The sequence below is a fragment of the Etheostoma spectabile genome, unplaced genomic scaffold (assembly GCF_008692095.1).
Source record: "Etheostoma spectabile isolate EspeVRDwgs_2016 unplaced genomic scaffold, UIUC_Espe_1.0 scaffold00018528, whole genome shotgun sequence".
NCBI lineage: Eukaryota > Metazoa > Chordata > Actinopteri > Perciformes > Percidae > Etheostoma > Etheostoma spectabile.
In genome coordinates, this window is record NW_022604307.1 from 272,763 (window position 1) to 300,539 (window position 27,777).

General features: G+C 43.0%; 1 protein-coding gene and 3 long non-coding RNA genes across 8 annotated transcripts in view; 2 read left to right on the top strand and 2 right to left on the bottom strand.

Moving 5' to 3' along the window:
- The window catches only part of LOC116680978 (NLR family CARD domain-containing protein 3), a 47,636-nt gene extending 20,990 nt beyond the window's left edge, over positions 1–26,646 (bottom strand). The window contains exons 1-5 of one of the 5 annotated variants that reach the window (XM_032509557.1): positions 26,629–26,646; positions 25,592–25,714; positions 25,378–25,512; positions 24,449–24,550; positions 9,475–9,579 (exon numbers count right to left, since the gene is read on the bottom strand). In XM_032509557.1, coding sequence (XP_032365448.1) covers positions 9,475–9,579; positions 24,449–24,550; positions 25,378–25,512; positions 25,592–25,680 — 431 coding nt within the window. In that variant the 5' untranslated portion in view covers positions 25,681–25,714; positions 26,629–26,646. Of the gene's footprint in view, positions 1–9,228; positions 9,308–9,474; positions 9,580–10,444; positions 10,574–10,668; positions 10,929–12,431; positions 12,453–24,448; positions 24,551–25,377; positions 25,513–25,591; positions 25,715–26,628 lie in introns of those variants that run through there. The other 4 variants (XM_032509559.1, XM_032509560.1, XM_032509561.1 and 1 more) reach the window with 4 other exon arrangements.
- Positions 7,285–18,974, top strand: LOC116680980 (uncharacterized). Its single transcript, XR_004329936.1, has 3 exons — positions 7,285–7,415; positions 9,208–9,214; positions 18,948–18,974. It is a non-coding gene; the product is annotated as an uncharacterized LOC116680980 (long non-coding RNA).
- LOC116680979 (uncharacterized) lies at positions 8,601–9,077 on the bottom strand. Its single transcript, XR_004329935.1, has 2 exons — positions 8,893–9,077; positions 8,601–8,741 (listed from the first exon to the last, which is right to left on the bottom strand). It is a non-coding gene; the product is annotated as an uncharacterized LOC116680979 (long non-coding RNA).
- On the top strand, positions 20,739–24,272 carry LOC116680981 (uncharacterized). The gene is made up of 3 exons (XR_004329937.1): positions 20,739–20,825; positions 20,997–20,998; positions 24,262–24,272. It is a non-coding gene; the product is annotated as an uncharacterized LOC116680981 (long non-coding RNA).
- Positions 26,647–27,777: the final 1,131 nt, after the last annotated feature.

The window sequence follows — 27,777 nt, forward strand, 5'->3', positions numbered from 1 at the left end:
TTGGATTGGGTGTGAAAGGAGCGTAGAGATAGATGGGCTCCAAGGGTGAAATTGACATGTGATTTATAGGCACAAATTCTTCATGTTTGGTCTGGAGTGTGTGATGGAGAACAGACTGAACTTTGATTTCAGCAGCTGATCTTCAGTCAGGGTTTCTGTCCACAGGAGAGACTCTCAGTCCTGCAGAGGACACAGAGACACTGAGGAACCAGAACAGACCCCAAACCCAGGATAGTGAGGCTGAGTGAATGTGGTGTTGAAGGTGTGGAGGGGATCAGTGAGTCAGAGGAGACTGTGTAGAAGGACAGAGAGCCAGCAGGAACGTCCCATACACAGCTACTCTGTTAGAGACAGAGGAGGACGTGAGGTCTGTTACTAAGTTATTGTGACCGACAGAGTAGCGATCATCATAGCAGATCAGACTCCAGGACTGATCATTATATCCAAACACACAGTCTTTACTGCTTCCTCTCCTTCTGATTCCTCTGTAACTCACTGCTATAGAAACCATCCTCTGGTCTGGACCTCCCAGTAACAGCGACCAGTCAGACATCTCTACACAGCAGCTGAGGCCAGCACTCAAACCTCTCTGGATGATCAGGATATGACTGATCCTCTCCCAAATATGTCACCTTCCTGTTGTTGTCAGACAGTTTGAGTCCTCTGTGTACTGTGTTTGTGTCCAGTTCCAGTTCACAGACATCTGATGGAGAGAACAAGATATTCAGAACTCAGTAATATTGTGCTGTACTTCCTTGTGTGGAATAAAAGAGAGACAGAGAGGGAGAGCCAGAAAGAGAGAGAGAGGGGGGAGGGAGGGAGAGAGAGACGCAGAGTTGGGAAAGAGAGAGGGAGCGAGAGACAGAGGGAGAGAAAGAGAGGGAAAGGGAGAGGCAGAGACAGAGAGGGAGAGGGAGAGAGGAAGACAGAGAGACAGACAGAAAGAGAGGGAGAGAGAGAGTGAGAGAGAGAGAGAGGGGGAGAGAGAGACAGAGAGGGAGAGAGGAAGGGGGAGAGAGAGACAGACAGAAAGAGAGTGAGGCAGAGGGAGAGGAAGAGAGAGAGAGACTTTGGAGAGAGAGAGAGACAGAGAGAGAGGAAGAGAGAGACAGAGGGAGAGAGAGACGGAGAGAACTTTTTGAACTTTTCTAAGTTCTTCATCTTCAATCAAAAGATTTGAAACAAAACTAGAACTGCAAGCAGTTACGACGGGGTCCACGCAAGTCGTCCCCAACAACCCGGGGAGCGCACGAAAGTGGAACCCAAAGTGAAACCGGCGGGGGGGGGGGGGGGAAAAAACGTCAGGAAATATGGAGAGGCGCACAGTAACGGATTAATAGCACAATGACCCCGAACGACTCTGGGCTTCTAGGCTCGATACAAAACCTTCTGTAAGGGATGGGAAGACAACAAAGACATCGGCAGAACGGGGCCGCTGTTAGCTTTTAGCACCAAAAGACAGTATGTTTCTACTAGTTATATTATTAAGTTATACATTTTTGAATCATAAGTATGTTTCTACTAGTTATATTATTAAGTTATAAATTATGAATCAGAAGTGCCGTTTGGCGTCACGTACAACGCACTCGACCTCAGAAGGGATAAAATGGCCCAAAATGGTCTACGTTGATTAAAGCGCCCCCTGATGGCCTATCTTTACCAAATTTGGTACAGAGCCTCCGAGCAGCATGTCAAACAATCATCACATGTTTGGTATTGATAGCATTTACTGTGGCAGAGATATTGCAATGCAATGAGTTTTTAGACAAACCATAAACGTTGATTATAGCGCCCCCTAATGGCCAATCTTTACCAAATTTGGTACAGAGCATTGGGAGGCATGGTGAACCCACCCCAGTTATGTGTTGATGTAATTAAATAATAATAATATTGCTGTTTATTTGGCCGAGATATGATATGTTTTTTGTTGGTTTGCTACAGAAAGTTTGGTCATAAAATGCGCATATGTTAACGTAGCAAAATTCTGTGAATAACTTTTTGTACTGGCCATCTGTAAATGATCAGTGGCACGGCCTAGCACAAGTTAAAAAAGTTGGTTTCGCATTTATTGTGAAAAGAATTGTGATCAGAAATGGGCGTGGCCTATATCAGGAGATTCAGTGACACTTGAATCTAAAGATTTTTAATGTGTGATGTGAATTGCGGGAGTTACAGGCAAAAACATGTTGACGTCATTGTAGGCCACCATGTGTAATATTTGGTAAGTCAGGTCAGCTACCCATTGTACATCTACCCTGTTAATTTCAAGTAAATCACTTTAGTGTCAGTGGTTAATCGAAACGTGGGGCCCATAGGCCACTCCTACTTCAACCAATCAGTATCCCACTGTAAGGACCGCCTCAAGATTGGCCCTAGATGGTACCTATCAAATTTATAAAGTTCAGATGAGCGGTTCATGAGAAATAAACTTTTTGTGTTTGTAGCGCCCCCTAGTGGTCAATTTCTTGTGAAATTTGTTTTAGAGCCTGGAGTTTTTGTTTCGGAGAGTCATAGCAAGGAAAATTCTAAAGTTTGGCTTTGACAGCTTTTATTTTGGCCGAGATATGGCAAAGTCTGTGTTTTCATAGTTAGCTACTGTAATGGAAATTACATTTAACCAATGATTTTCATTTTAATTTTTCTCCAATGCCTCTGAGAGTGTATGACTTCTGTATCTGTCCTCAGTGTGATCTTCTTGTAGAGACAGCTTGATATGTTATGACTTTGCATTTGTCCTCCAAGGACAAATAGCCTAAGGTCTGACAGAAACAGTTGCCTAGAACGGTGTTTATCATAGCAGGTCCGGTCCCAGGTCCCAGGTCGAGACCATAGCCTATCCAAAGAGACAAGATGTTCTTTCTCAGCTAAGATAGAATGACCGGTCAAGAAACGTGACGCATGAGGGTTAGATTCAGAAATACGTAAGAGCTCCAACTGTCTGCCTGAGTCCCACTAATCGTTATGTTTAAGATTAAACTCTTTTCCAAACAAGTTTATTTTTTCCTCTGGGGGCAATGGATATAAAGAAGTGTATTACTGATTGTATTCACACAGAACTGTTGTCACTCTGTAACTTTGTCATTGTGAGAGCTGTTCTTGTCATTTTGATTGTTCTCTGCAGAAAACAATTAAACTTTCATCGGAGACTAAACTTTGATTCAGTTTGCAGCCTGTCTTTATTCTGTTTAAACAAGGTCTCATCTTCAAACCAAATTCCTCCCTCGCTGTACAAGAAACTTCCACCACACTACACAAATTTGTTTACACTTTCCATTCTATAAAACTTTTTGTCAAGTCGGTCTGGAGATGATATACACCAAGTTTTGTGCAGATCCATTGCACGGTCTACGAGGAGTTTGAAAAAGTTGATTTTCAATATATCGTAATTTTTCACACATAAAAGTCTAGGCGGAAATGGGCGTGGCCTATATCACAAGATTTAGTTGATTTCCTCCTTCAATCCAATACACTCATTTATATAGCACAATTTTTACTAAAAAGGTTTGAGAGAGAGGGAGAGAAGGAGACAAAGACAGAGGCAGAGAGAGAGGAGGAGAGGAGGGTGGGGAAGAAATAGCGGGAAAGGGAGAGAGAAAGGAAGGGAGACAGAGAGGGAGAGGGAGAAAGATAGAGAGAGAGAGTTAAAAATAAAATAAAAGCAGTTTTCAGTGACCAGGGCCAGATGTGAAAAACTCTAGCTGGGTCTCAAACTTTAAACACACTCACACTTCCTCAGACCAGGTCTCAGTCTCTGTGGTCCACCATGGTCCGTCCTGCAGGAAGAAACAAAGTCGAAATCAACTTCATACACCTTAACTCACGGTGTGAGGCCTTACACCCCCGCACCCACACTCACACGATGAATAACAATAATATGTAATGTCCACATTCGTCTATAAAGCACATGTATTACTTTTATTTGGGAGATATTACGGTGACTTGTCCCTCTATCTGGGCTCAGCCTACCACATCTCTCTCTCCTCTTTCAATGTACATGTGACACTTATTCACCTCACTTACGCCTACTTGGGTCTGTCAGAGTGTGAGTGTTTAGGCTACCCACCCAATTACAAGTTAGAAACACCATTCATGTTCTGCCTTTTTTTCATTGGCTATTGGCACATTTTCTTAACTCTTGTTTGGGTTGACTGAGCCGATTCTTGTTCCTTTCTATCACTGGTTTTAGAAAACGGACAGAAAATTTGAAAATTGCTCAAACCCTCAATTAAACTTGAACCCGCCAGAGTTCTTCAGTTAGAGACAGAGGAACAGGGTTGTCCATCTGTCCATACCTGAGAGTGTCCAGTCTCCAGTGTGGATCCTTAAGTCCAGCTGACAGCAGCTTCACTCCTGAGTCTCCTGGATGATTGTAGCTCAGGTCCAGCACTCTCAGATGGGAGGGGTTGGAGCGCAGAGCTGACAACAGAGAAGTACAGCCTTCCTCTGAGACCAGACACCCTGAGAGACTACACACCACACACACACACACACACACACACACACACACACACACACACACACACACACACACACACACACACCACACACAGTGTAATTCCTGCACAGTATATTCACATAGTTGTGATAACCCTCAAATTAAACTGAATACAATTTCAAGTGTGGTAAAGATTAAAAAATAATCATGTTGTGTCATTTACCAAAACGGCACATTCAAGTCAAGTTTACGTGCTGTGAACCAAGACATACTGTTGACAAGTTGCTGAGTCAGCTAATCCTTTCAGTGCAATATTGTTACCACATTTAACACAGCATAAGAAAATGTTAAATTTGCTTTTTTAAAGAGCAGTACACTAACCTGAGAGTTTCCAGTCTGCAGTGTGGACTCTTCAGTCCAGCTGACACCAGCTCTACTCCTGAATCTTGCAGGTTGTTGTTACTCAGGTCCAGCTCTCTTAGACTAGGAGACTGGGAGCTGAGAACTGAGGGCAGAGCTTCACAGCTTCTCTCTGACAGGTTACAGCCACTTAGTCTGAAATCAATCAGATAATAAGTTTATTCAATTATTAATATGAAAAAATAACAGATCAGAGGGTCATCCTTTTCAATAGTGGTATACTAACCTGAGAGTCTAACAGGTATTCTCACAGGTAGAGACATTAATATGCATATAAGAGTACACTCACCTGAGAGTTTCAAGTGTACAGTGTGGACTGTTTAGTCCAGGAGACACCAGCTCCACTCTGAATCCTGAAGGTTGTTGTTACTCAGGTCCAGCTCTCTCAGACTAGAGAACTGGGAGCTGAGAAACTGAGGACAGAGCTTCACAGCTTCTCTCTGACAGGTAACAGCCACTCAGTCTGAAATAATATTCAGCCAGTCCATTTTATTATTAACTTTGCCAGCACGGTCCCGCTGACAGAACGTTTTCTCCATTTTTAGGAGACAACATTTTCTTCACTCATAAATTGCAAGCATTAAATCTTCATAAACACGCTCATGCAGCACCTCATTAGAAGTTTAAAGTCTCATGATTCCATTAAGCCCACACACTTTCGTTATGAAGTAAGAAACAGAAAAATTCTGCACCGTTTCTGTCTAAAGTCAAGCGTGCATCCCTACCTGTTTCCTCGTGTCTTTATACACAGCGGTGAAATTGCCATAAACTTTTTTCCTACATCGCCAACAGTTCAAAGAATAAGTACATCCAATCCTTTTAATCCAAAACGAGCTGGTCCCCTCACAATCTTGTAGATTCTGTCCGAGTTTCCTTTTAAACAAAGCTGAACAGTCCATAATGTTTGGATTTTGATCGCTCCTGCCGTCTGCCCTGAGGCTGCCACACTGTATCTTTTTAGACAGCCGAATAGGCTGAATCCTAAGGAATTGAGTGACAGCTTTTTTCAGCCAATCCATTTACTGTAACCTGAGTTATCCCTTATGGAAGCCAATCAAGTCGCAGGGTTTACAGAGGAGGAACCTGGGAAAGATTGACAGCTATTCCATCCAATTACAACTAAATGTTATGAAACCGGCCTCCCTGTGTAGCCAATAAGAAGACAAGTTGATTGATACCTAACTTGACCAGAAAATATTTACCCTGTGATGGCTCCAGCTGTGTCAAAGCAAAAATAAGGCCTTCTTACGGCATTTGACCCTTTCATTAAATTATAATAACTTATTTCTAAAATTTACGTATGTATATTTTCATGTATGTGTGTGAGTGATATGGATGTGTTTTGGTATTTCAGAAGTTTTTATTTTGCACTTTTTTGGCTTTTTTAGAAATAAGAAAAACGCACAGACATATCTGTAGAAATAAATTCATATAAAAGCAATTTTAAAAATTATTTTTCTGTTTTAAGTTGAAACGTGTGCTATGGTACTATTTTTGTATATAGCCCATGTAATATGCTTACAGTTGTGTTTTTTTTTATAATTTTACAGATGATTTACTTGGACGGAAATAGAAATTCTCTATCTAACCTCTTTAGCTCTGTGTCAGTAAGAGCTAGTGTCACCCTGACACTAGAAACAAAAAATGAGTGTGTTAACTTCCCAATGACCTCAGGGTCATCCCAGAGGGCAAAAGGATGTGAGAACTGTATCACTTTTTTGGGGGTAAAATTTAGCCAAGAAAAGCAGTATTTTTTAAGTGTTTCTAAAGAGGTTAATAAAATAAGAAAAAGAAAGAACTAAAGTGGTCATAATTTTCAAATAACAGTACACTAACCTGAGAATTTCCAATGTACAGTGGGACTCTTCAGTCCAACTGACACTAGCTCCACTCCTGAATCCTGCAGGTGTTTTACTCAGGTCCAAATATCTCAGACTAGAGACTGGGAGCTGAGAACTGAGGACAGAGCTTCACAGCTTCTCTCTGACAGCTCACAGCCACTCAGTCTGAAGATAAAAATAGAAATGACAAAACAATTACAGATACTTTTTTGAGAATGAGGAAAACTCCATTTAATCTGAATAGCTGGTGTGCACGTACAGAGCTTTGTTGGAAGCTTTGACCACTGGCAGCAGCCTCAGAAGAGCTTCTTCTGAAGCAGAGTATTTCTTCAGGTCAAACCGTCCAGATCGTCTTCTGATGACAGTAAGATGAAGACCAGAGCTGACCACTGAGCAGGAGACAGTTTATCTGTGGAGAGACTTCCTGAACTCAGGGACTGTTGGATCTCCTCCACTAGAGAACCATCATTCAGTTCATTCAGACAGTGGAACAGATTGATGCTTCTCTCTGCAGACAGATTCTCACTGATCTTCTTCTTGATGTAATCCACTGTTTTCTGATTGGTCTTTGAGCTACTTCCTTTCTGTGTCAGCAGACCTCGTAGGAGACTCTGATTTGTTTGCAGTGAAAGACCCAGGAGGAAGCGGAGGAACAAGTCCAGGTGTCCATTTGGACTTTGTAAGGCCTTGTCCACAGCACTCTGGTAGAAACTTGTTTTGTCTCTGAAGACTCTAGACAGCTTGGAGGTTTTTTGTTCTTCTGCCAGCAGGTTGACTCCAGAGTTGATGAAAGTCAGATAGACATGAAGAGCAGCCAGGAACTCCTGAACACTCAGATGGACGAAGCTGAACACCTTGTCCTGGTACAGTCCACTCTCCTCTTTAAAGATCTGTGTGAACACTCCTGAACACACTGAGGCTGCTCTGATATCGATGCCACACTCTGTCAGGTCTGATTCATAGAAGATTAGGTTCCCTTTCTGCAGCTGCTCAAAAGCAAGTTTTCCCAGAGACTCGATCATCTTCCTGTTCTCTGGACTCCAGTGTGGATCTGTCTCAGCTCCTCCATCATACTTGATGTTCTTCACTTTGGCCTGAACCACCAGGAAGTGAATGTACATTTCAGTCAGGGTCTTGGGCAGCTCTCCTCCCTCTCTGGTCTTCAACATGTCCTCCAGAACTGTAGCAGTGATCCAGCAGAAGACTGGGATGTGACACATGATGTGGAGGCTTCTTGATCTCTTGATGTGGGAGATGATCCTGCTGGCCTGCTCCTCATCTCTGAATCTCTTCCTGAAGTACTTCTCCTTCTGTGCATCAGTGAACCCTCTGACCTCTGTCACCATGTCAACACACCCAGGATGGATCTGATTGGCTGCTGCAGGTCGTGTGGTTATCCAGAGGTGAGCAGATGGAAGCAGTTTTCCCCTGATGAGGTTTGTCAGCAGCACATCCACTGAGGTGGACTCTGTAACATCATTCAGGATCTCAGTGTTGAGGAAGTCCAGAGGAAGTCGACACTCATCCAGACCGTCAAAGATGAAGACAGCCTGGCCCCTCTTCAAACCTGCTGATTCCTGCTTCTTTGGTTTCACTAAAGAAGTAATCAACAAGTTCCACCAAGCTGAACTGTCTCTCTTTCAGCACATTCAGCTCTCTGAAGGTGAATGGGAAATGAACTGGATGTCCTGTTGGCTTTGCCTTCAGCCCAGTCCAGAGTGAACTTCTGTGTTAAGACGTTTTCCCGATGCCAGCCACTCCCTTTGTCATCACTGCTCTGATTGGTTCATCTCTTCCAGGTGGGGCTTTAAAGATGTCTTCTTGTCTGATGTTGTTTCTGGTCTGTCTGGTTTCTGGATGCTGTTTCAACTGTCGACCTCATGTTCATCATTGACCTCTGCAGCCCCTCCCTCCATGATGTAGATCTGTGAACATCTGATTCAGAAGGGTTGGGTTTCCTGCTTTAGCAATCCCCTCAAACACACACTGGAACGTCTTCTGCTGGTTAGATTTGAGTTTACGCTTACAAACTCCACAATGACTTCCTGAATGAACACACAACAAAGAAGATCATTCAGACATAGAACATGATTAACATTTCCTCAGAGAACGAGTACATAAATATATTTTGTAAATGTTTTTGATACAAATATCCCGTCCATCCAGCATGTTAACTCTTTAGAGAAACCCTCTTACTGCTCTGCAGACGGTCAGCCAGCTCCTCCTGCTTCATTCTCCTTAGGAAGTGCAGTGTGATCTTCAGAAATGCCTCTCTGCTGCTCCTCTCTGCTCTTCATCCTCACAGTTCAACACCTCCTCATCCTCCTCTCACTCTTTAAGCATTCTGGGTAACCTGGACTCAGAACCTTCTGGATCTTCTGCAGCTCGTTCTTCACAAAAGTGACAATGTCGTCTCCAGCAGCGGAACAGAAGATATATGAAGGACCAAATTAAAGTGAAATCAAGGATGCACACATCAGATCCATGTTGGACAGAATAGATGTAAAAAAGTGTTGTTGTCCATATACAGACCATAAAGATGGAGTCCAGGTGGGTTTGATGCTGCTGGGCAGGCTGACCACTGGGACCCTCTGAGCTCTCTTGGTCCACTCTGTGGACAAATCAGGAAGAATTAGCTCACATCATGTCTGTCCACAAAGAGACACACACAAGGTAAAGGTCCATTAAGTGATGTTTGGATGTTAACAGTGAATTAGAGGACTCCCTGTAGTGGTCCACCTTTACTAGTCCTGCTGCGTATCAGTTTGAAATCCTCACCTTTGATCAACAGAGTGGCGTCCATCTTTGAAGCATAAAGGTTCACCCATAGACCCGTCACTCTTCATGGACACACAGCTGGGTTCAGGTTCTTCCAGATTCCTCCAGATGAAACACAAGATAAATTCTGCACTGCACCCACAACACACTGAGACCAAACCTGTCAGTGGTGTGTTACACCTACTGTACAGTATAGTTGTATCCAGGAAGGTCTTGTTAACATTGTGTATGATCCATGATCAATATTTAATTTAGACATGTCTTAAAGCTGTATTCAGTGTCGTGTGCAGCACAGGCTTGAACATGATGCTGTGGGGGGACCGTGATGGTGGAATAGTAATGCTAATGTCAGATTGGGATCATATGTACGAGCACTTCCAGATGGCAGAACAAGATAGCTAACTAGGTAGCCCTCGACAGTGTTGTAGCTACTCAAGATTTGTCTAACCACGTTCTAATACATATGGTTTTTTTCCATCAACGTTAGCAAATGTCAGCTCCCAAATGTCCCACCAAACATAGAAATTGAGAGCATTGGTGGCCCGTTGGTCCAGTGCTTTAAACTATTAGCATCTTTCCTTGGTATATATTCTGGACATAACTCTATACTTTACTGATTTTTGCTCTTGTGGTTAGAAGCTTAGTGACATTTAGTTGTAACGGTCCCGGTACTCAGTGAAATTAAAATTAGTAGGTTATTTAAGGAAAATTCTTTGTGAAATAATATCTAAATTAAATTGTTTGAATACAACGCAAAACTTTTTTTTTTAAATTATTGACATGGATGTGTTACTGAACACAATTTACAATCACATTGATGACCACAATGGAAATAAGTCCTAAATTTATTGTGTTTTTATCCTCGATTGAATATGATGTCTGTTTATGTGTAAGGCATTCTTACAATTTCTATCTAATTCTAATTCTAGCAATTAAATTAATCAAATAATATAAAAATAAAACTACTTACTTTTTGCCATATCTTTGTTTAAAATCAGTAACAAGGTCCTTTGAGTCGTCACTCTTGAAGGACACACAGCTGGGTCCAGGTCCAGATTCAGGTCCAAGACCAGGTCCAGGTCCGTGCTGCTTCTCTGGGCTGAAACACAACACACACAGAGCTCTGAGTGTGAATGATGATGGATGGATGGTGGAGTAATCTAAGTGGCGGACAGTTAGAGATGGTCCTCTCACCTCTGAGCTTTGGTCTGCCTGTCATGGTCCCCACACAGAGGGGGTTTAGGGGGAGGGACTCCCTCCTCTCTGTCCTCACACTGACTCATAGCAGAGTCCACACCTTCATCTGGAGTGGAAACACTGAGAGCAGCAGTCCAATCATTCATCAGCACATCATCACTCATTCATCCCTCACATCATTACTCCTGGAAAAAAGCCAAATATCAGCAGCTGTCCTCTGATTGGCTGCTTCTCTCTGAGTCATATCAGTGTCAGTTGAATTCTTTTGGCTCGTTGGACTGATGCTCAGACTAAAGAAGCAGTTAGAAAAGATTAGATTAGATTAGATTATACTTTATTCATCCCACAACAAGGAAATTTCCTTATTACAGCAGCAGCATTTTCTTCAATAACAGCAAAAAAAAAAATATCGATAATAAAGATAAACAGAAAGTGTGTGGTGTAGATGGGAGAAAAAAAGGAACAGAAACTACAACATTATCAGGTAGTGCAGGTGTCGTAGAGTCTGACAGCGGCCATGATGAAGGACCTGCGGTACCTCTCCTTCTTACACCATGGGTGTATCAGTCTGCTGCTGAAGGAGCTGCTCAGGGACCCCACAGTGTCATGTAGGGGGTGAGAGGTGTTGCAAAACATGATGAACTCTGATAGAACTGATCAAGACATGGATCAATAGAGGTTTGTTATTGGACAGAGAAGATGCTGCTGGTTCTCATTGGTCAGTGGTGAGGACGAATCAGAGCAGAGGAAGCTGCCACCAGATGCTCTACTTCTATCAGTCCTCTAGATGGCCTCATGGAGCTGTTTGGAGGATTTTACTGCTTCATGGGACTCAGAGCTGGATGTCACCAGAGAATCTCTAATAAAGGGAGAACGTCCACTCTGGGGAAACTTCCGGGTTGGTACAATGGGGCTTAATAGGGAGTAAGATAGGCAGTGAACAGGCTCTCCGGAGACGGCTCTGATGTCACTTTGGGTGACGGCCATCTTTTGACCGGAGGTCCTCACTCTTACTAATTTCCTCTTCCTGCCTGATCACCCCTTCCTCCTCTCTCTTCTCCTCCTCCATTCATCTCCCTCAGCCTCCCCTCCCTCCTCATCTTCCCCTCCTCCCTTTCTTCCTCCTCTCTCCTCCCTTCCTCCCTGTCTCTCCTCCTCCCTCCTCTCCCTTCCTCCTTCCTCCTTCCTCTACTCCTTCTACCCTTCTCAATGTCTTTCTTCCTCCTCTCTCCTCTCCTCCATCTCTCTCTTCCCCTCCCTCCTGTAAACTGGTTTTCCTTCGTTCCACAACTGACTAAAGCCAACCAACCTTTAGACTGTAATTTTATCTTTGGTTGTTTCTACAGCGAGGACTCGAAGCACACGAGGAATCATGTTTTCTGAACACCGTGTCTCTTGCTGAGCTCCTCTTTAACACAGAACAGCCTAAAGGAGAAAAGTGGCTCCAACAGCTGAATTAATAAAATATCTACTACAATCTGCTGATTAATGTTCACCATGAAAATAACACACTCAAAACAGTTCTCATTAAATTACAATAAAATAGAAAATATTCTACAATAAAATACCATCAAACAAAGACACTGGTTGGAATTTGACAGCTCAACTACAAGTAATATTCTTTTCTTATTAGAAAACATGTAGAAAGGTGCAAGATAATACTAGATAGAAAGCTGTGTGCCTGTTGAAATGGCTGCTGTCATTAAGGGGAGACACTACTTCAACATATCAACAGAAAACTTCCCCAGCGCATTACTCACATTAACACTATTAGGTTTTGGATTCCAGGTTTTCTCCCATGTGTTTCAACATGAAAATGAGCCATTATCTAATGCTAAATTTTGGTGAATATAGGGGAAATCTACAGACAAATGGACAAAGTGGAATCAGATAAATGGTTTCTCTCCACTCGTTTGAAAGAAGACATGTTGTGGAAGATAAAAAAGCCCAAACTCTACTCCAAGGTGCTGACCAATGAGAGAAAACATGAACACAAACACATCCAACCACTAGAGAAAGTTGGGTCAAATAAAGAGGGAAAGGATTGATAATAGCAGGTGAGATTTTATCCTCAGCTGTTTTCTCTCAGTGTTGAACCCCCCCCCCCCCCCCCCCCCACCCGGCCTAACAGACCCCAGATCAGACTCAACTCTCCTCCTTCTCCTTCATCTGGACTTCTCTCTGCCCGCTCACACAGGCGGCCATCTTGTCTCCCAGCTTTAAACAATCACACATTCACCATCAATTCAACCGTTTCTCCAACCACAACAATCAAAGACGTCATCTCGACCAATCACAACTCCACTTACTGAACTTTCAGCCATGGACTTCATCAGTGTGCAGCTGTCTTCTGTCCTCAGCAGGTCTGTGTAGAAAAGGAGCTTCAACTTCAACAGACAAAGTGAAGTGACGCAGTTTCTCATCATTAACCAGAGGGTGTGTGTGTTTGTGTGTGTGTGTGCGTGCGTGTCCTTGCTTCATTAATAAAGTAAGCATTCTGACTGGTTGGACCACTAGTGGAGCCAGAAAAAGCTAATGTGGGTGTGCATCAGAAAAACTGTGTGTGTCCCATTTGATGCCGTTCCACCCCCACATATACCGGTAGATTCTCTAGAAGCTGCTCAGTGGTTTGATGCATTTTGGGGTTGAAATATTTGATCCATCTGCATAAAGATGAATCCAGGCTACTGTATGCAAATGTGGAGCAAGGGACTCGGCTCGCCACCTCTCAAAAACCAAGAAAGATAATCTTTTAACCCTCATGTTGTCATGTAGTGTAGTGATGGGAAAATAATTTGGAAAACTAGGAGAAAAACTGAAGAGTAAGGAAGAAGACTAATGAATCTGAGCTGAAGTTAACCTGACTCAGCAAGAGACTCATAATGAGACAGCAAATTTAAACCAAACAGCACGTTGGATCTAGTCTGGTTTGTCTCCCTCGTCTCTGAAAAACTACCACGTGGTCTTTGATGTGATGAGGAAGGAGAGAGGCTAGAGGTCCAGTTGACAATCAACAAAAGCTTTAATGAAACAGCATGATGAAATGATATGACAAAGACAATAAGACACAATAAGACACAAAGCATAATACAGCAACAGCTGCTAGCGGACTGGATCCATGCTGCTCCCTGTCAGAGTCCAAATTAGATCAATCCTGAAGATTTCTACATGACAAACATTCACTACACATGAAATAGAAGATGGTATCAAATGAATTCATTATTTTAAACGTTCACCGTTTAGCAGGCATTGCTGTCCCACTTACAGAACTGATGGACTACATGTTCAAAGTTGACAAATGTTCATACATTTCCAACTGCTAGCTGCTCATTCATGCATTTTCTGAGAAACTCCAATCCCACTTTCCAAAGTTTCCCATCTTTCATAGGCTCTAGCATTCCCACTGCGATCTCTTCAGAACCTGCATTCTCCAGATGGAGCCACTGTCCGTTCTGCCACTCAGGGACCGGCACTTTCTCTCCACCATGCAATATCAAAAATGTTATTGTCATTGTTATGAAATGTTTTCCCAGCCCCTTTACTACTCAAACTTCTGTTTGTTTACAACTTAATTCACTTCTTAAGGAGCCGAGCTTCTACCGTTTTCAGGCTGACACTCAGAAGTAGTGAATGTTTTCTTTTCAACCAGAACTTTCTGCTAAGTTTTTTATTGGTTGGCTTGTTTTTAAATCTGCAGAGAACCAACCAGTTGTGGACGACTAAACAAGTGAAAGTTTGGGATTGGGTGTGAAAAGGAGCGTAGAGATAGATGGGCTCCAAGGGTTAAATTGGCATGTGATTTATAGGCACAAAGTCTTCATGTTTGGTCTGGAGTGTGAACAGACTGAACTTTGATTTCAGCAGATGATCTTCAGTCAGGGTTTACGTCCCCAGGAGAGACTCTCAGTCCAGCAGAGGACACAGAGACACTGAGGAACCAGACCAGACCGTAAACCCAGGATAGAGAGGCTGAGTGAATGTGGTGTTGAAGGTGTGGAGGTGGATCAGTGAGTCAGAGGAGACTGTGTAGAAGGACAGAGAGCCAGCAGGAACGTCCACATACACTGCTACTCTACCAAAGACAGAGGAGGACGTGAGGACTGTTACTATGTTATTGTGACAGACAGAGTAACCATCATCAGAGCAGCTCAGACTCCAGGACTGATCATTATATCCAAACACACAGTCTCTACTGTTTCCTTTCCTTCTGATTCCTCTGTAACTCACTGATATATCAACCCCTCCTCTCTTCTCGACCTCCCAGTAACAGCGACCAGTCAGACCATCTCTACACAGCAGCTGAGGATACGAGGACTCAAACCTTTCTGGATGATCAGGATATGACTGATCCTCCTCCACATATGTCACCTTCCTGTTGTTGTCCGATAGTTTGAGTCTTCTGTTTACTGAGATTGTGTCCAGTTCCAGTTCACAGACATCTGATGGAGAGAACAAGACACAATACAGCTGCAGGTTATCATCTGATCATTTATTAACAACTTTACTGACAATAACTGAAAGAAAATCATTAAAATATTCATTTCTTGTTGAGCTGTGATTGATGTTTAACAAACTTTAACTTCAACAATCCAGTTATTGAACATGAGAGTCAGCATGTCAGGAATATTCTGCTTTATTTCCTCATGGGGAATAAAAGAGAGAGTGAGAAAGAGAGACAGAGCGTAAGAGAGGGGGGAGGGAGGGAAAGAAAGAGAGCAAAAGAGAGAGATAATTTTTTTTTAAATAATTCCTAGGCTATTTATTTCCATGTTAACATGTATTGCAGCTGTATATTTCAATCTGGGAAGGAAACCCTGTTTTGCATTTAAATTATAAGATTAGATTAGATTATACTTTATTCATCCCACAACGGGGAAATTCTGTCGTTACAGTAGCAGCATAGCAGCAACAGCAATAAAAAAGACAATAACACACAAGCAAGTAAGCACGAATGAAAAATAGACTATTGACTATTAAAACTGCTTTATGTGGCAATAAAATGTGTTATGGTTAAAATAAACAAATAATCATGATCTGAATATGGATCAAAAATAATCATGATTAGCATTTTGGCCATAATGGTGCAGCCCTGCTGTCTTCTACTTACTGAAAAACACAATCGTCTGTCTAGTGATGGAAAGTGACTGCAGGGTTGAAAGAGGTTTGACAGCTGTGTCCATCAAGGGAGAAAGTCATTTAACCCCCCACCAAATAGCTGACATTTAGCACTCAGTTCAGACCTTTAATCATCAAATCTCAAAGGTAACTGAGTGTGAATGAACATCAGAGGGTTGTGGGTCCACCAACTGGCTTTAAGCTAGTTTTCATTGACCAGGGCAAAATGTGAAAAACTCTAGCTGGGTCTCAAACTTTAAACATACTCACACTTCCTCAGACCAGGTCTCAGTCTCTGTGGTCCACCATGGTCCGTCCTGCAGGAAGAAACAAAGTCAGAATCAACTTCATACACCTTCACTCACTGCGTGACACCCTACACCCCACCCAAGCTCATACTATGAATAACAAAAATATGTAATGTCCACGTTTGTAGCAGCACAATATGTATTACTTTTATTCTGGAGATATAACGGTGACTTGTCCCTCTATGGGATGACCAAATCATTTAAGCCTACTTGACCATAAACACAAAGTCAGTCTAATCAATAAGTAATAACCAGTACTAGTAAGGGGGAGGGGTTGGAGTTCGGTGGTCTCAGGATCTCATCGCTGCTTTTTGCAAATAATGTGGTCCTGATGGCATCATTGGTCTGTGACCTCCAGCACTCACTCGTTTGGTTTGCAGCCGAGTGTGAAGCGGCTGGGATGAGGATCAGCACCTCTAAATCTGAGGCCATGGTTCTCAGCAGGAAACCGATGGAGTGCTTTCTTCAGGTAGGGAGTGAGTCCTCACCCCAAGTGAAGGAGTTTAAATTCCTTGGGGTCTCGTGAGTGAGGGGACCACAGAGCGTGAGATTGGTCAGAGAATCGGAGCAGCGGGTGCGGTATTACACTCAGTTTATCGCACTGTTGTGATGAATAGGGAGCTGAGCCAGAAGGCAAAGCTCTCGATCTACCAGTCAGTGTTCGTTCCTACCCTCACATATGGTCATGAAGGCTGGGTCATGACCGAAAGAACGGGATCCAGGGTACAAACAGCCGAAATGGGTTTCCTTTCCGCTGGCATCTCCCTTAGAGATAGGGTGAGAACCTCAGTCATCCGAGAGCAGCTTGGAGTAGAGCTGCTGCTCCTTTGTGTCGAAAGGAGCCAGTTAAGGTGGTTCAGGCATCTGGTAAGGAGGCCTTCTGGGCGCCTCCCTAGGGAGGTGTTCCAGGCACGTCCAGCTGGGAGGAAGCCTTGGGGAAGACCCAGGACTAGGTGGAGGGATGTCCAGCTGGGAGGAGGCCTATGGGAAGACCCAGGACTAGGTGGAGAGATTATATCTCCAACCTGGCCTGGGAACGACTCGGGATCCCCCAGTCGGAGCTTGATGTGGCTCGGGAAAGGGAAGTTTGGGGTTCCCTGCTAGAGTTGCTGCCCCTGCAACCCGATACCAGATAAGCGGATGAAGATGGATGAATGGATGACAGGACTAGTAACCATATGTGACAATTCAAAATGTAAAAGGGTCTCAGATATGTATCCACCTGTAGATTAATTTCTCGTTTATTGTTATCTCTCCCTTCTCTTTCAAATTACATGTGGCACTTATTCACCTCACTTAAGCCTACTTGGGTCTGTCAGAGTGTGAGTGTTTAGGCTGCACACCCAATCACAAGTTAGAAATGACATTCATATTTTTGTGTTATTTATCATTGCTAACAACATTTTCTAATTATTCTCTTTCTTATTTCTCTTGTTTGGGTTGGCTGAGCTGATTCTTGTCCCTTGCTATCACTGGCTTAAGAGACGGAGAGAAAATTAGAAAATTGCTCAAATCCTCCATTAAACATGAACCAGCCAGAGTTCATCAGTTAGAGACAGAGGGACAGTGTTGTCCATCTGTCCATACCTGAGAGTGTCCAGTCTCCAGTGTGGATCCTTAAGTCCAGCTGACAGCAGCTTCACTCCTGAGTCTCCTAGATGATTGTAGCTCAAGTCCAGCACTCTCAGATGGGAGGGGTTGGAGCTCAGAGCTGAGGCTAGAGAAGTAAAGCCTTCCACTGAGACCAGACAGCCTGACAGACTACACATACATGTACACACACGTACACACACACACACACACACACAACACACACATACAGAGTAATTCCTGCATAGTCTATTCAACACAGTTGCGATAACCCTCATATTGAACTGGATATAATTTCAAGTGAGGTAAAGATTCAAAATAATTATTGTATCATTGGCAAAAAACAAATATTCAAGTCAAGTTTACGGGCCGTGAGCCAAGACATACTGTTGACAAGCAGCTGAGTCAGGTAACCCTTTCTGTACAATATTGTTACCACAATTAAAACAGAATAATAATAATAATAATGTTGCATTGTTAAAGACCAGTACACTAACCTGAGAGTTTCCAGTCTGCAGTGTGGACTCTTCAGTCCAGCTGACACCAGCTCCACTCCTGAATCCTGCAGGTTGTTGTTACTCAGGTCCAGCGCTCTCAGACTAGAGGACTGGGAGCTGAGAACTGAAGACAGAGCTTCACAGCTTCTCTCTGTCAGGTTACAGCCACTCAGTCTGAAGATAAAAAATAGAAATATGAAAAGAAATTAGAGATTTTTTGTGAATGAGGAAAACTCCAGTTAATCTGGACTGCTGTGAGTGCACCTACAGAGCTTTTTTGGAGGCTTTGACCACTGGCAGCAGCCTCAGAAGAGCCTCCTCTGAAGCAGAGTATTTCTTCAGGTCAAACACGTCCAGATCTTCTTCTGATGACAGTAAGATGAAGACCAGAGCTGACCACTGAGCAGGAGACAGTTTATCTGTGGAGAGACTTCCTGAACTCAGGGACTGTTGGATCTGCTTCACTAGAGAACGATCATTCAGTTCATTCAGACAGTGGAACAGATTGATGCTTCTCTCTGCAGACAGATTCTCACTGATCTTCTTCTTGACATACTCCACTGTTTTCTGATTGGTCTTTGAGCTACTTCCTGTCTGTGCCATCAGACCTGGTAGGAGACGCTGATTGGTCTGCAATGAAAGACCCAGGAGAAAGCGGAGGAACAAGTCCAGGTGTCCATTTGGACTCTGTAAAGCCTTATCCACAACAGTCTGGTAGAAACATGTTGGATCGGGTTTGTTTCTAAAAAGAAACCACTGGCGTGAGGTTGTTTGTTCTTCTGCCAGCAGGTTGACTCCAGAGTTGGTGAAGGTCAGATAGACATGAAGAGCAGCCAGAAACTCCTGAACACTCAGATGGACGAAGCTGAACACCTTGTCCTGGTACAGTCCACTCTCCTCTTTAAAGATCTGTGTGAACACTCCTGAGCACACTGAGGCTGCTCTGATATCGATGCCACACTCTGTCAGATCTGATTCATAGAAGATCAGGTTGCCTTTCTGCAGCTGCTCAAAAGCCAGTTTTCCCAGAGACTCCACCATCTTCCTGCTCTCTGGACTCCAGGTTCGATCCGTCTCAGCTCCTCCATCATACTTGATGTTCTTCACTTTGGACTGAACCACTAGAAAATGGATGTACATCTCAGTCAGGGTCTTGGGCAGCTCTTCTCCCTCTCTGGTCTTCAACACCTTCTCCAGAACTGTAGCAGTGATCCAGCAGAAGACTGGGATGTGGCACATGATGTGGAGGCTTCGTGATCTCTTGATGTGGGAGATGATTCTGCTGGCCTGCTCCTTATCTCTGAATCTCTTCCTGAAGTACTGCTTCTTCTGGGCGTCAGTGAACCCTTTGACCTCTGTCACCATGTCAACACACCCAGGGGGGATCTGATTGGCTGCTGCGGGTCGTGTGGTTATCCAGAGGCGAGCAGAGGGAAGCAGTTTCCCCCTGATGAGGTTTGTCAGCAGCACACCCACTGAGGTGGACTCTGTAACATTAGTCAGGATCTCAGTGTTGAGGAAGTCCAGAGGAAGTCGACACTCATCCAGACCGTCAAAGATGAAGACCACTTGGACCTCTTCAAACCTGCTGATTCCTGCTTCTTTGGTTTCACTAAAGAAGTAATCAACAAGTTCCACCAAGCTGAACTTTCTCTCTTTCAGCACATTCAGCTCTCTGAAGGTGAATGGGAATATGAACTGGATGTCCTGGTTGGCTTTGCCTTCAGCCCAGTCCAGAGTGAACTTCTGTGTTAAGACTGTTTTCCCGATGCCAGCCACTCCCGTTGTCATCACTGTTCTGATTGGTTCATCTCTTCCAGGTGGGGTTTTAAAGATGTCTTCTTGTCTGATTGTTGTTTCTGGTCTGTCTGGTTTCCTGGATGCTGTTTCAATCTGTCTGACCTCATGTTCATCATTGACCTCTGCAGCCCCTCCCTCCATGAGGTAGATCTCTGTGAACATCTGATTCAGAAGGGTTGGGTTTCCTGCTTTAGCAATCCCCTCAAACACACACTGGAACGTCTTCTGCTGGTTAGATTTGAGTTTACGCTTACAAACTCCAATATAACTTCCTGAATGAACACACAACAAAGAAGATCATTCAGACAAAGAACATTATTCAACATTTCCTCAGAGAATGAGTACATGATTATATTTGTTAAATATTTTGAGACAAATATCCCGTTCATCCAGCATGTTAACTCTTTAGAGAAATCCTCTTACTGCTCTGCAGACGCTCAGCCAGCTCCTCCTGCTTCATTCCCCTCAGGAAGTGCAGTGTGATCTTCAGAAATGCCCCTCTGCTCCTCCTCCTCTGCTCTTCATCCTCAACGTCCAACACCTCCTCACCCTTTCTCTGACTCGATAAGCATTTTGGGTAATCTGTACTGAGAAACTTCTGGATCTTTGTCAGCTCGTTCTTCACAAAAGTGATGATGTTGTCCTCCAGCAGCTGGAACAGAAGATTATATCAATGACCAAATCAAAGTGAAATCATGGAAGCACACATCAGATCCATGTTGGACAGAATAGATGTAAAAGTAGTTGTTGTCCATGTACAGACCATAAAGATGGAGTCCAGGTGGGTTTGATGCTGCCGGGCAGACGGACCACTGGAACCCTCTGAGCTCTCCTGGTCCACTCTGTGGAGGAATGTCATGTTTAGAAACATTTAATGTCTCAAACCTCCATTCTAGCCTCTGTAACTTGGTGTCAGTAAGGCCTAGAATCAACCTGAAACTTGTAACAGAGACTTCCATTTGAAATGGATGCAGCAGGCACTGTTGATGTTATGAAACCTCATGAGATGTTAGAGCTGTCTCAGAGGAGGGGATGGCAAACTCGTTGTGTAATTGTGGATGTAGGATGAAGAGGCTTTAATGGCTGGCTTCAGGATCAGATCAGAGGCAGCTGAGAGATCCAGATGCTGGTGGACCAGAAGGGATTTATCTAAGGGGTCTGATCAAGGGTGTTTGGGCCACCTGAACAAAGGTCCACACCACAACACATTAAGGATGATGTCATATATTATCCTGTAGGGTAAGGCTTAAAACACCAAGACTGCCTTGACCACGGCAATGGAGTTGATCCTCTGAGCTTCCAGATGGGTCATTAGACAAGAACGGCTGCGGTCTGAACAGCGGCTACCTCCCATACACGCGCCTACATTGCTGACAGGACCACCCTGAACACAGCTATCACATTACCATCTGCTGGAAAAGCTTTACACCAACATAACATGGGAAAAGATGAAGTTAGACAGCAAATCCATCTTCTAAGAGTCAGATACTAACCTTCCATCAGCAGGTTGTCCAACTTTAAAGTTAATAATCGCACTCTTAGACCGGTCACTCTTCATGGACACACAGCTAGGTCCAGATCCTGGTCCTGATGCAGGTCCAGGTCCAGGTCCAGGGGAAACTAGTTTCTGCTGCTGCATCCTGAAAAGCAGTTTAAAATGAAAAATTACTTTTCCCTGTTTTTCTGTCTGCTGTATTACATTAAGGTCTGTTTGAGAGAGTTTCTATATAAATGCATAATGTGTGATGTACTTGTTTGTTTCCTTGGATTGCTGTTCCCTTTCTGCTCAACAGATTTATACTTAGGTGCTAATAACCTATATGTCAGTATATTAACTCTTTATGATATTCAAAGTGTCTGGTATATCCACAGTTCTTATAGCCACTTAAATATGCCCAATGACACACATCTACACACTTTCCATTATATTTTTGATAAATTTAGAATTGTTTTCTATCTCTGCAATGGCTAAATAAAGGTATTTCCACAGTAAATTTGTTGATTAAAGTTTATCAGAATGAAGAAAATGAAGTCTTTGACGCTGAAAATGTCCCAGATGGGACATGTGTGTGTGTGTGTGTGTGTATATATATACATACTAGGGATGAGCGAGTACAGCATTATCTGTATCTGTTTACCACATGAATTATCTGTATCCGGATCCGTACTCGGACTGGGCGGGGCCTAAACCGGAAGTGGTCAGATTTAACCCGAAAGTGGGTCGGGTTCTCTTGAAATGGGCGGGGCTTTAACCGGTATGTTATTTAAGCATGCAATTGATATGAGTTGATCAGAAATTGTTATATTTATTGCTGATTTGAAAACTATTTACATGACAGCATCGAGCTTCAGATCAATGGTGTTGTCATGGTAACAAACAAACTATATACAGAAAGTTTTGCAACAATGAATACAACACATGCGGTTGCAATTATGAAGTAAAATGTAATGAACAAGAGTTTTCATACTCAATATAACTTTCTTTTTTTAACTTTTTATTTTTTTATGATCAGTGTGATTTTTTTATTTCCACACCAGGTATATGTGTGTGTGTGTGTGTGTGTGTGTGTGTGTGTGTGTGTGTGTGTGTGTGTGTGTGTGTGTGAGAGAGTAAAAAGAGACACAGAGAGAGAGGGGGCGGGGGGTAGCTGACAGTAAAAAAAATAAAAAATCTCCGATGGCAGAGACGCAACAGGAGTTGCATTTAAACCAAGCAGCATGTCTTAAACCCACGTTCACCAGAAATCTACTGGTTACTATGTAAGGACTACAAACCCCACGTTCACCAGAAATCTACTGGTTACTATGTAAGGACTACAAACCCCACGTTCACCAGAAATCTACTGGTTACTATGTAAGTACTACAAACCAAAGATAAAAACAAACCTGAAGCTGAAGAAACCCTACACGTTAACGGAACAGATCCGCAGACCCGACTGCCTGCCTGACGGAGCGGGAGCACGAGAGCGAGCGAGCGAGAGAGAGAGAGAGAAAGAGAGAGAGAGAGAGAGAGAGAGAGAGCGCATTTCTCCTTGTTCTGTGTGTGTGAGATTGATCCGAGCGTGTTTGTAGGCGGGGGGGGGGATCGGATCACCCCTAATACGTACATATATAAATATACACACACACACACACACACATACACACACATACATACATGTTTCAAATATAATGAATTTAATGATCTCTTTGTTTTTGGCAGTAAAAGTTAAATATCCCCATTAACCAAAGATGATGTAAACATCCATATTGACCGACCACCCCCCTTTAGCTGCATGAAATGATTTGTTCCTGCCTCAGCGCCCTCAGTTCATCAGATTTGGGGCGTGCATGAATCACTTTGCGACGAGTAGCATATAAGATGCTAACGAGAGTTTTGTCAATGTCAACACAGTAAAAATGGACCTACTTAATGACGTTGGTTCACTGCTGGCTACAAGCTAGCATCCAACACAACAAGGTTGTCAACAACCATAGATAGCTACAACTCTTTTGAAAGGATTTCCATCTTCTGTTATTGTTTGTAATGAGAACATTTTCTTACTTCATGGATTTCACAAATTTCAGTATGACAGTTATGCCGTAAACCGTTTAAATATCAGCATGTGTGACTCAAATCTGCACTTGACTCACATCTGGGAGTGGCAGATGCCCCAGAACTACAGCAAGGGCAATGTTGCCAATTAAAGTTAAATCAAAACCGGGTTTTCAAAAAAGTAAAGAGAGAGAAGAAAGACAAAGGTAAGGGGGTCAAACTGTAAGCCAGTTTTTCACAAAGAAAGAGGGGTAGCCTCTAGTCTGAGTGGTATTAACCTGTTGGCTTAATGTCCGTAGTGAATAAGCTAGCTACAGATTAGTGTTAGCCTACATCTAATCATCATTTAACCATTTGCTAGACCGATATCTTGATGTGTCATGAAAGAATTGTCAGCAATATATTGATTATTGCAGAATTGCTGTATATAGTGATATTATCAGTATGGTGAGCCGTATACTGCATCGTGATGTAAGGTATCCTGTGATCACCCCCCTAATAAATGCAGACTGTTAACGTGTACTTGAGTCAGAAAGCCAGAGAATTGCATTGTCTGCATTGTTTTTAAATAAGTTTGCATTTCGGGCCACCAAAAATGTTCTTTGGCCCCAAATCTAGCGGCCTGGGTACCTGGTTAGAAGCTAAAGTACATTTAGTTGTCTCAGTACCTGTCCTCTGTGTTAGGACAATAAAGTTGATTCAAATCTAATAAAAAGAGGAAGAGATGTCATGTCAGAGCAGTGAGTTTCAGCTGAGAGTCCTTTTCTATTTTTACCTTTAAAGTTATGTATTGTCAAATGCACAATTCCAGTGAAGCAGTATATATTGCAGTTAAGTTTAAATAGATATTATGTTTGTAGTAGACCGGTGTACAGTAACTGCAAAATGAATAACTTGAATGAACTGTACTTTAAAATGTAACTTCTGCTCACCTTTGATCAACAGAGCGTCCGTCTTTGAAGCAAAAAGGTTCATCCATAGACCCGTCACTCTTCATGGACACACAGCTGGGTTCAGGTACTTCCAGACTCCTCCTGATAGAAACACAAGATGAATTCTGCACTGCACCCATAACACACTGAAACCAAACCTGTCAGTGGTGTGTTACACCTACTGTACAGTATAGTTGTATCCAGGAAGTTCTTGTTAACGTTGTGTATGATCCATGATCAATATTTAATTTAGACATGTCTTAAAGTTGTATTCAGTGTCGTGTGCAGCACAGGCTTGAACGTGATGCTGGAGGGTGACCGTGATGGTCGAATAATAATGCTAATGTCAGATTGGGATCATATGTACGAGCACTTCCAGATGGCAGAACTAGATCGGTAGCCCTCGACAGTGTTGGAGCTACTCAAGATTTGTCTAAACATGTTCTGATACATGTGTGTTTCCATCGACGTTAGCTAATGTAAGCTCCCAAATGTCCCCCCAAACATAGAATTTAAGAGCATTGGTGGCCCGTTGGTCCAGTGCTTTAAACTATTAGCGTCTCTCATTGGTATATATTCTGGACATCACGCTGCACTTTACTGATTTTTGCTCTTGTGGTTAGAAGCTTAATGACATTTAGTTGTAACGGTCCCGGTACTCTGTGCTATGAAAATAAAGTTAGTAAGGTATTTAAGGAAAATTCTTCGTGAAATAATATCTAACTTAAAAATCTTTGCATACTATGCAAAAATGTTCTTAATAACTGACATGATGGACGTGTTACTGAACATAACTTAGATCCACATTGAGGACTACAATGGAAATAAGTCCTAAATTTATTGTGTTTTTATCCTCGATTGGATATGATGTCTGTTCATAAGGCATTCTCAATACTATTAAATTAATCAAATCAAATAAAAATACGTACTTATTGTCATATCTTTGTTTGAAGTTAATATACAATATATTTGAGTCGTCACTCTTAAAGGACACACAGCTGGGTCCAGGTCCAGTTCCGGGTCTGGATCCAGGACCAGGTCCAGGTCCGTGCTGCTTCTCTGGGCTGAAACACAACACACACAGAGCTTTGAGTGTGAATGATGATGGATGGATGGGTGGACAGTTAGAGATGGTCCTCTCACCTCTGAGCTTTGGTCTGCCTGTCATGGTCCCCCCACAGAGGGGGTTTAGGGGGAGGGACTCCCTCCTCTCTGTCCTCACACTGACTCATAGCAGAGTCCACACCTTCATCTGGAGAGGAAACACTGAGAGCAGCAGTCCAATCACTCATCAGCACAACATCACTCATTCATCCCTCACATCATTACTCCTGGAAAAAAGCCAAATATCAGCAGCTGTCCTCCGATTGGCTGCTTCTCTCTGAGTCATATCAGTGTCAGTTGAATCCTTTTGGCTCGTTGGACTGTTGCTCAGACTAAAGAAGTAGTTAGAAAATATGATGAACTCTGGGATTTACTGAGACCTCTTCTCATCACATAATCCCATTTCATTCACTCAACACAGAGAACTGATCAACACATGGATCAATAGTGGTTTGTTATTGGACAGAGAAGATGCTGTTGGTTCTCATTGGTCAGTGGTGAGGACGAATCAGAGCAGAGGATGCTGCCACCAGCTGCTCTACTTCTATCAGTCCACTAGATGGCCTCATGGAGCTGTTTGGAGGATTTTACTGCTTCATGGGAATCAGAGCTGGATGTCACCAAGAGGGTAAGCGAGCGTCCAGAAATCTCCTATGGGGAGATTCTGAGGTTAACAAGCAATCACCGGCCATTAGCAACCCATTAACTCCCATTCATTATGGTGTCACTTTGACAGCAAAAAACTTTACATCTCAAGCGTTTAAAGACTCTTTTTTTTCCATTGTATATTTCTAAAGAAACACAACAATGTAATAAGGCTCCGTTACCTTGTATCTCACATTATTGCGCCGTAGCAGACGTTTTTCTAAAAATGTACCCACTGATAAATTACCGTATAATCAGGAGAAGCTTGAAGGCAATCGGGGGGACGTGGAGGCATACAGTTAAGGGAGAAGGCCGTAGAGCGTCCATGAAAAGCATCGGAACAAAATCTTTCAGCAATGTTTTGCTCCTGCTCCTACGCTCATGGACAGCTCGTCTCTGTTGATTGGGAATGATTGAGATTTCTCTTGCACAGCTTTCAGACAGGTTGCTCACGTCACATCTACGTCTTCAAGCTCAGTTGGAGGCGGGACAGCCATCACATGAAAAGCTTCTAATTGACTTCACTGGTCTCTGTGTCTGTGTCCATGTCTTTCACTCTGTATGGATGTTACCTTGTATGGCGGCCATCTTTTATCTTAACGTGGATGAATTAAAAGAATAAAATCAAATGAAAAACGGGGCCTCAGAAATCAGCTGGAGGTGGTCGGGTTAGCTTCGTTGGTAGAGTTCCTCTGCTGGTTGAGATATCATGGCTGCTGATCTAAATCCTTACAGAGAACATTAATGGGACTTTCACTTCTGGAATCACACTGTTGACACGTGAACTAACCGCAGACAGTTGCCTCATGCTGTGGTTCACTAACCTTTTCACATGAAGGCCCCTAAACTAACATCAGTTAGACCCTGACTGATAGGATTTTAGCTTTTAGGTGTTAAATTACAGAACGGGTATGAAACCCATAACCATAAGAGTCATACATTTGTCATTGTCTTACTTATGGATAGAGTTAAAGTTAGAGTTAATTATTATTGCCACTGAGAATGTCTCAGAAACAGTTATTTTAAACAAAACAGGAAACACTGATATATGATCATTTTAGTGATTAATCAACGTTGCTGGACGCCTGTCTGCAGTTAGTTCTGTTCCACTTCAACTCCGGTATGACTGTTCTTATTTTTGTTATGAAAGCTCTGTGAAATGACGCCCCACTACAACTAAGTGACATGTAGCTAAAGAACAATGATGAGATGTACTGTAATATAAGAGAAAAGGTGAGAAGCAGTACTTACAGTTAACAGCCGTCTCTCCGGTGCTTTAAGGTGTGTCGTGTTTCCCTCAGAGATCCAAATGGAGGTTTTATTCTCAGTTCCCTCTTTTCATCTGGGGCGCGCCCACTAACACATGATTAAAGCAGAAGGAGCCTCGGAGACCTCAGACCTCTGCCAAGCCGGGATCTATTTCACAATATTAACCCACTGGAGGGGAAGTTCACATGACTTTCCCAGTGGGGGACACTGGTTATTATTCCCACACCACATGAATGCAGCACAAATGCTCTCTCATCTCACAATGTTATTGAAAGTAAAGAACTGCTCCCCGTTATTTGGGTCCTCTCCAA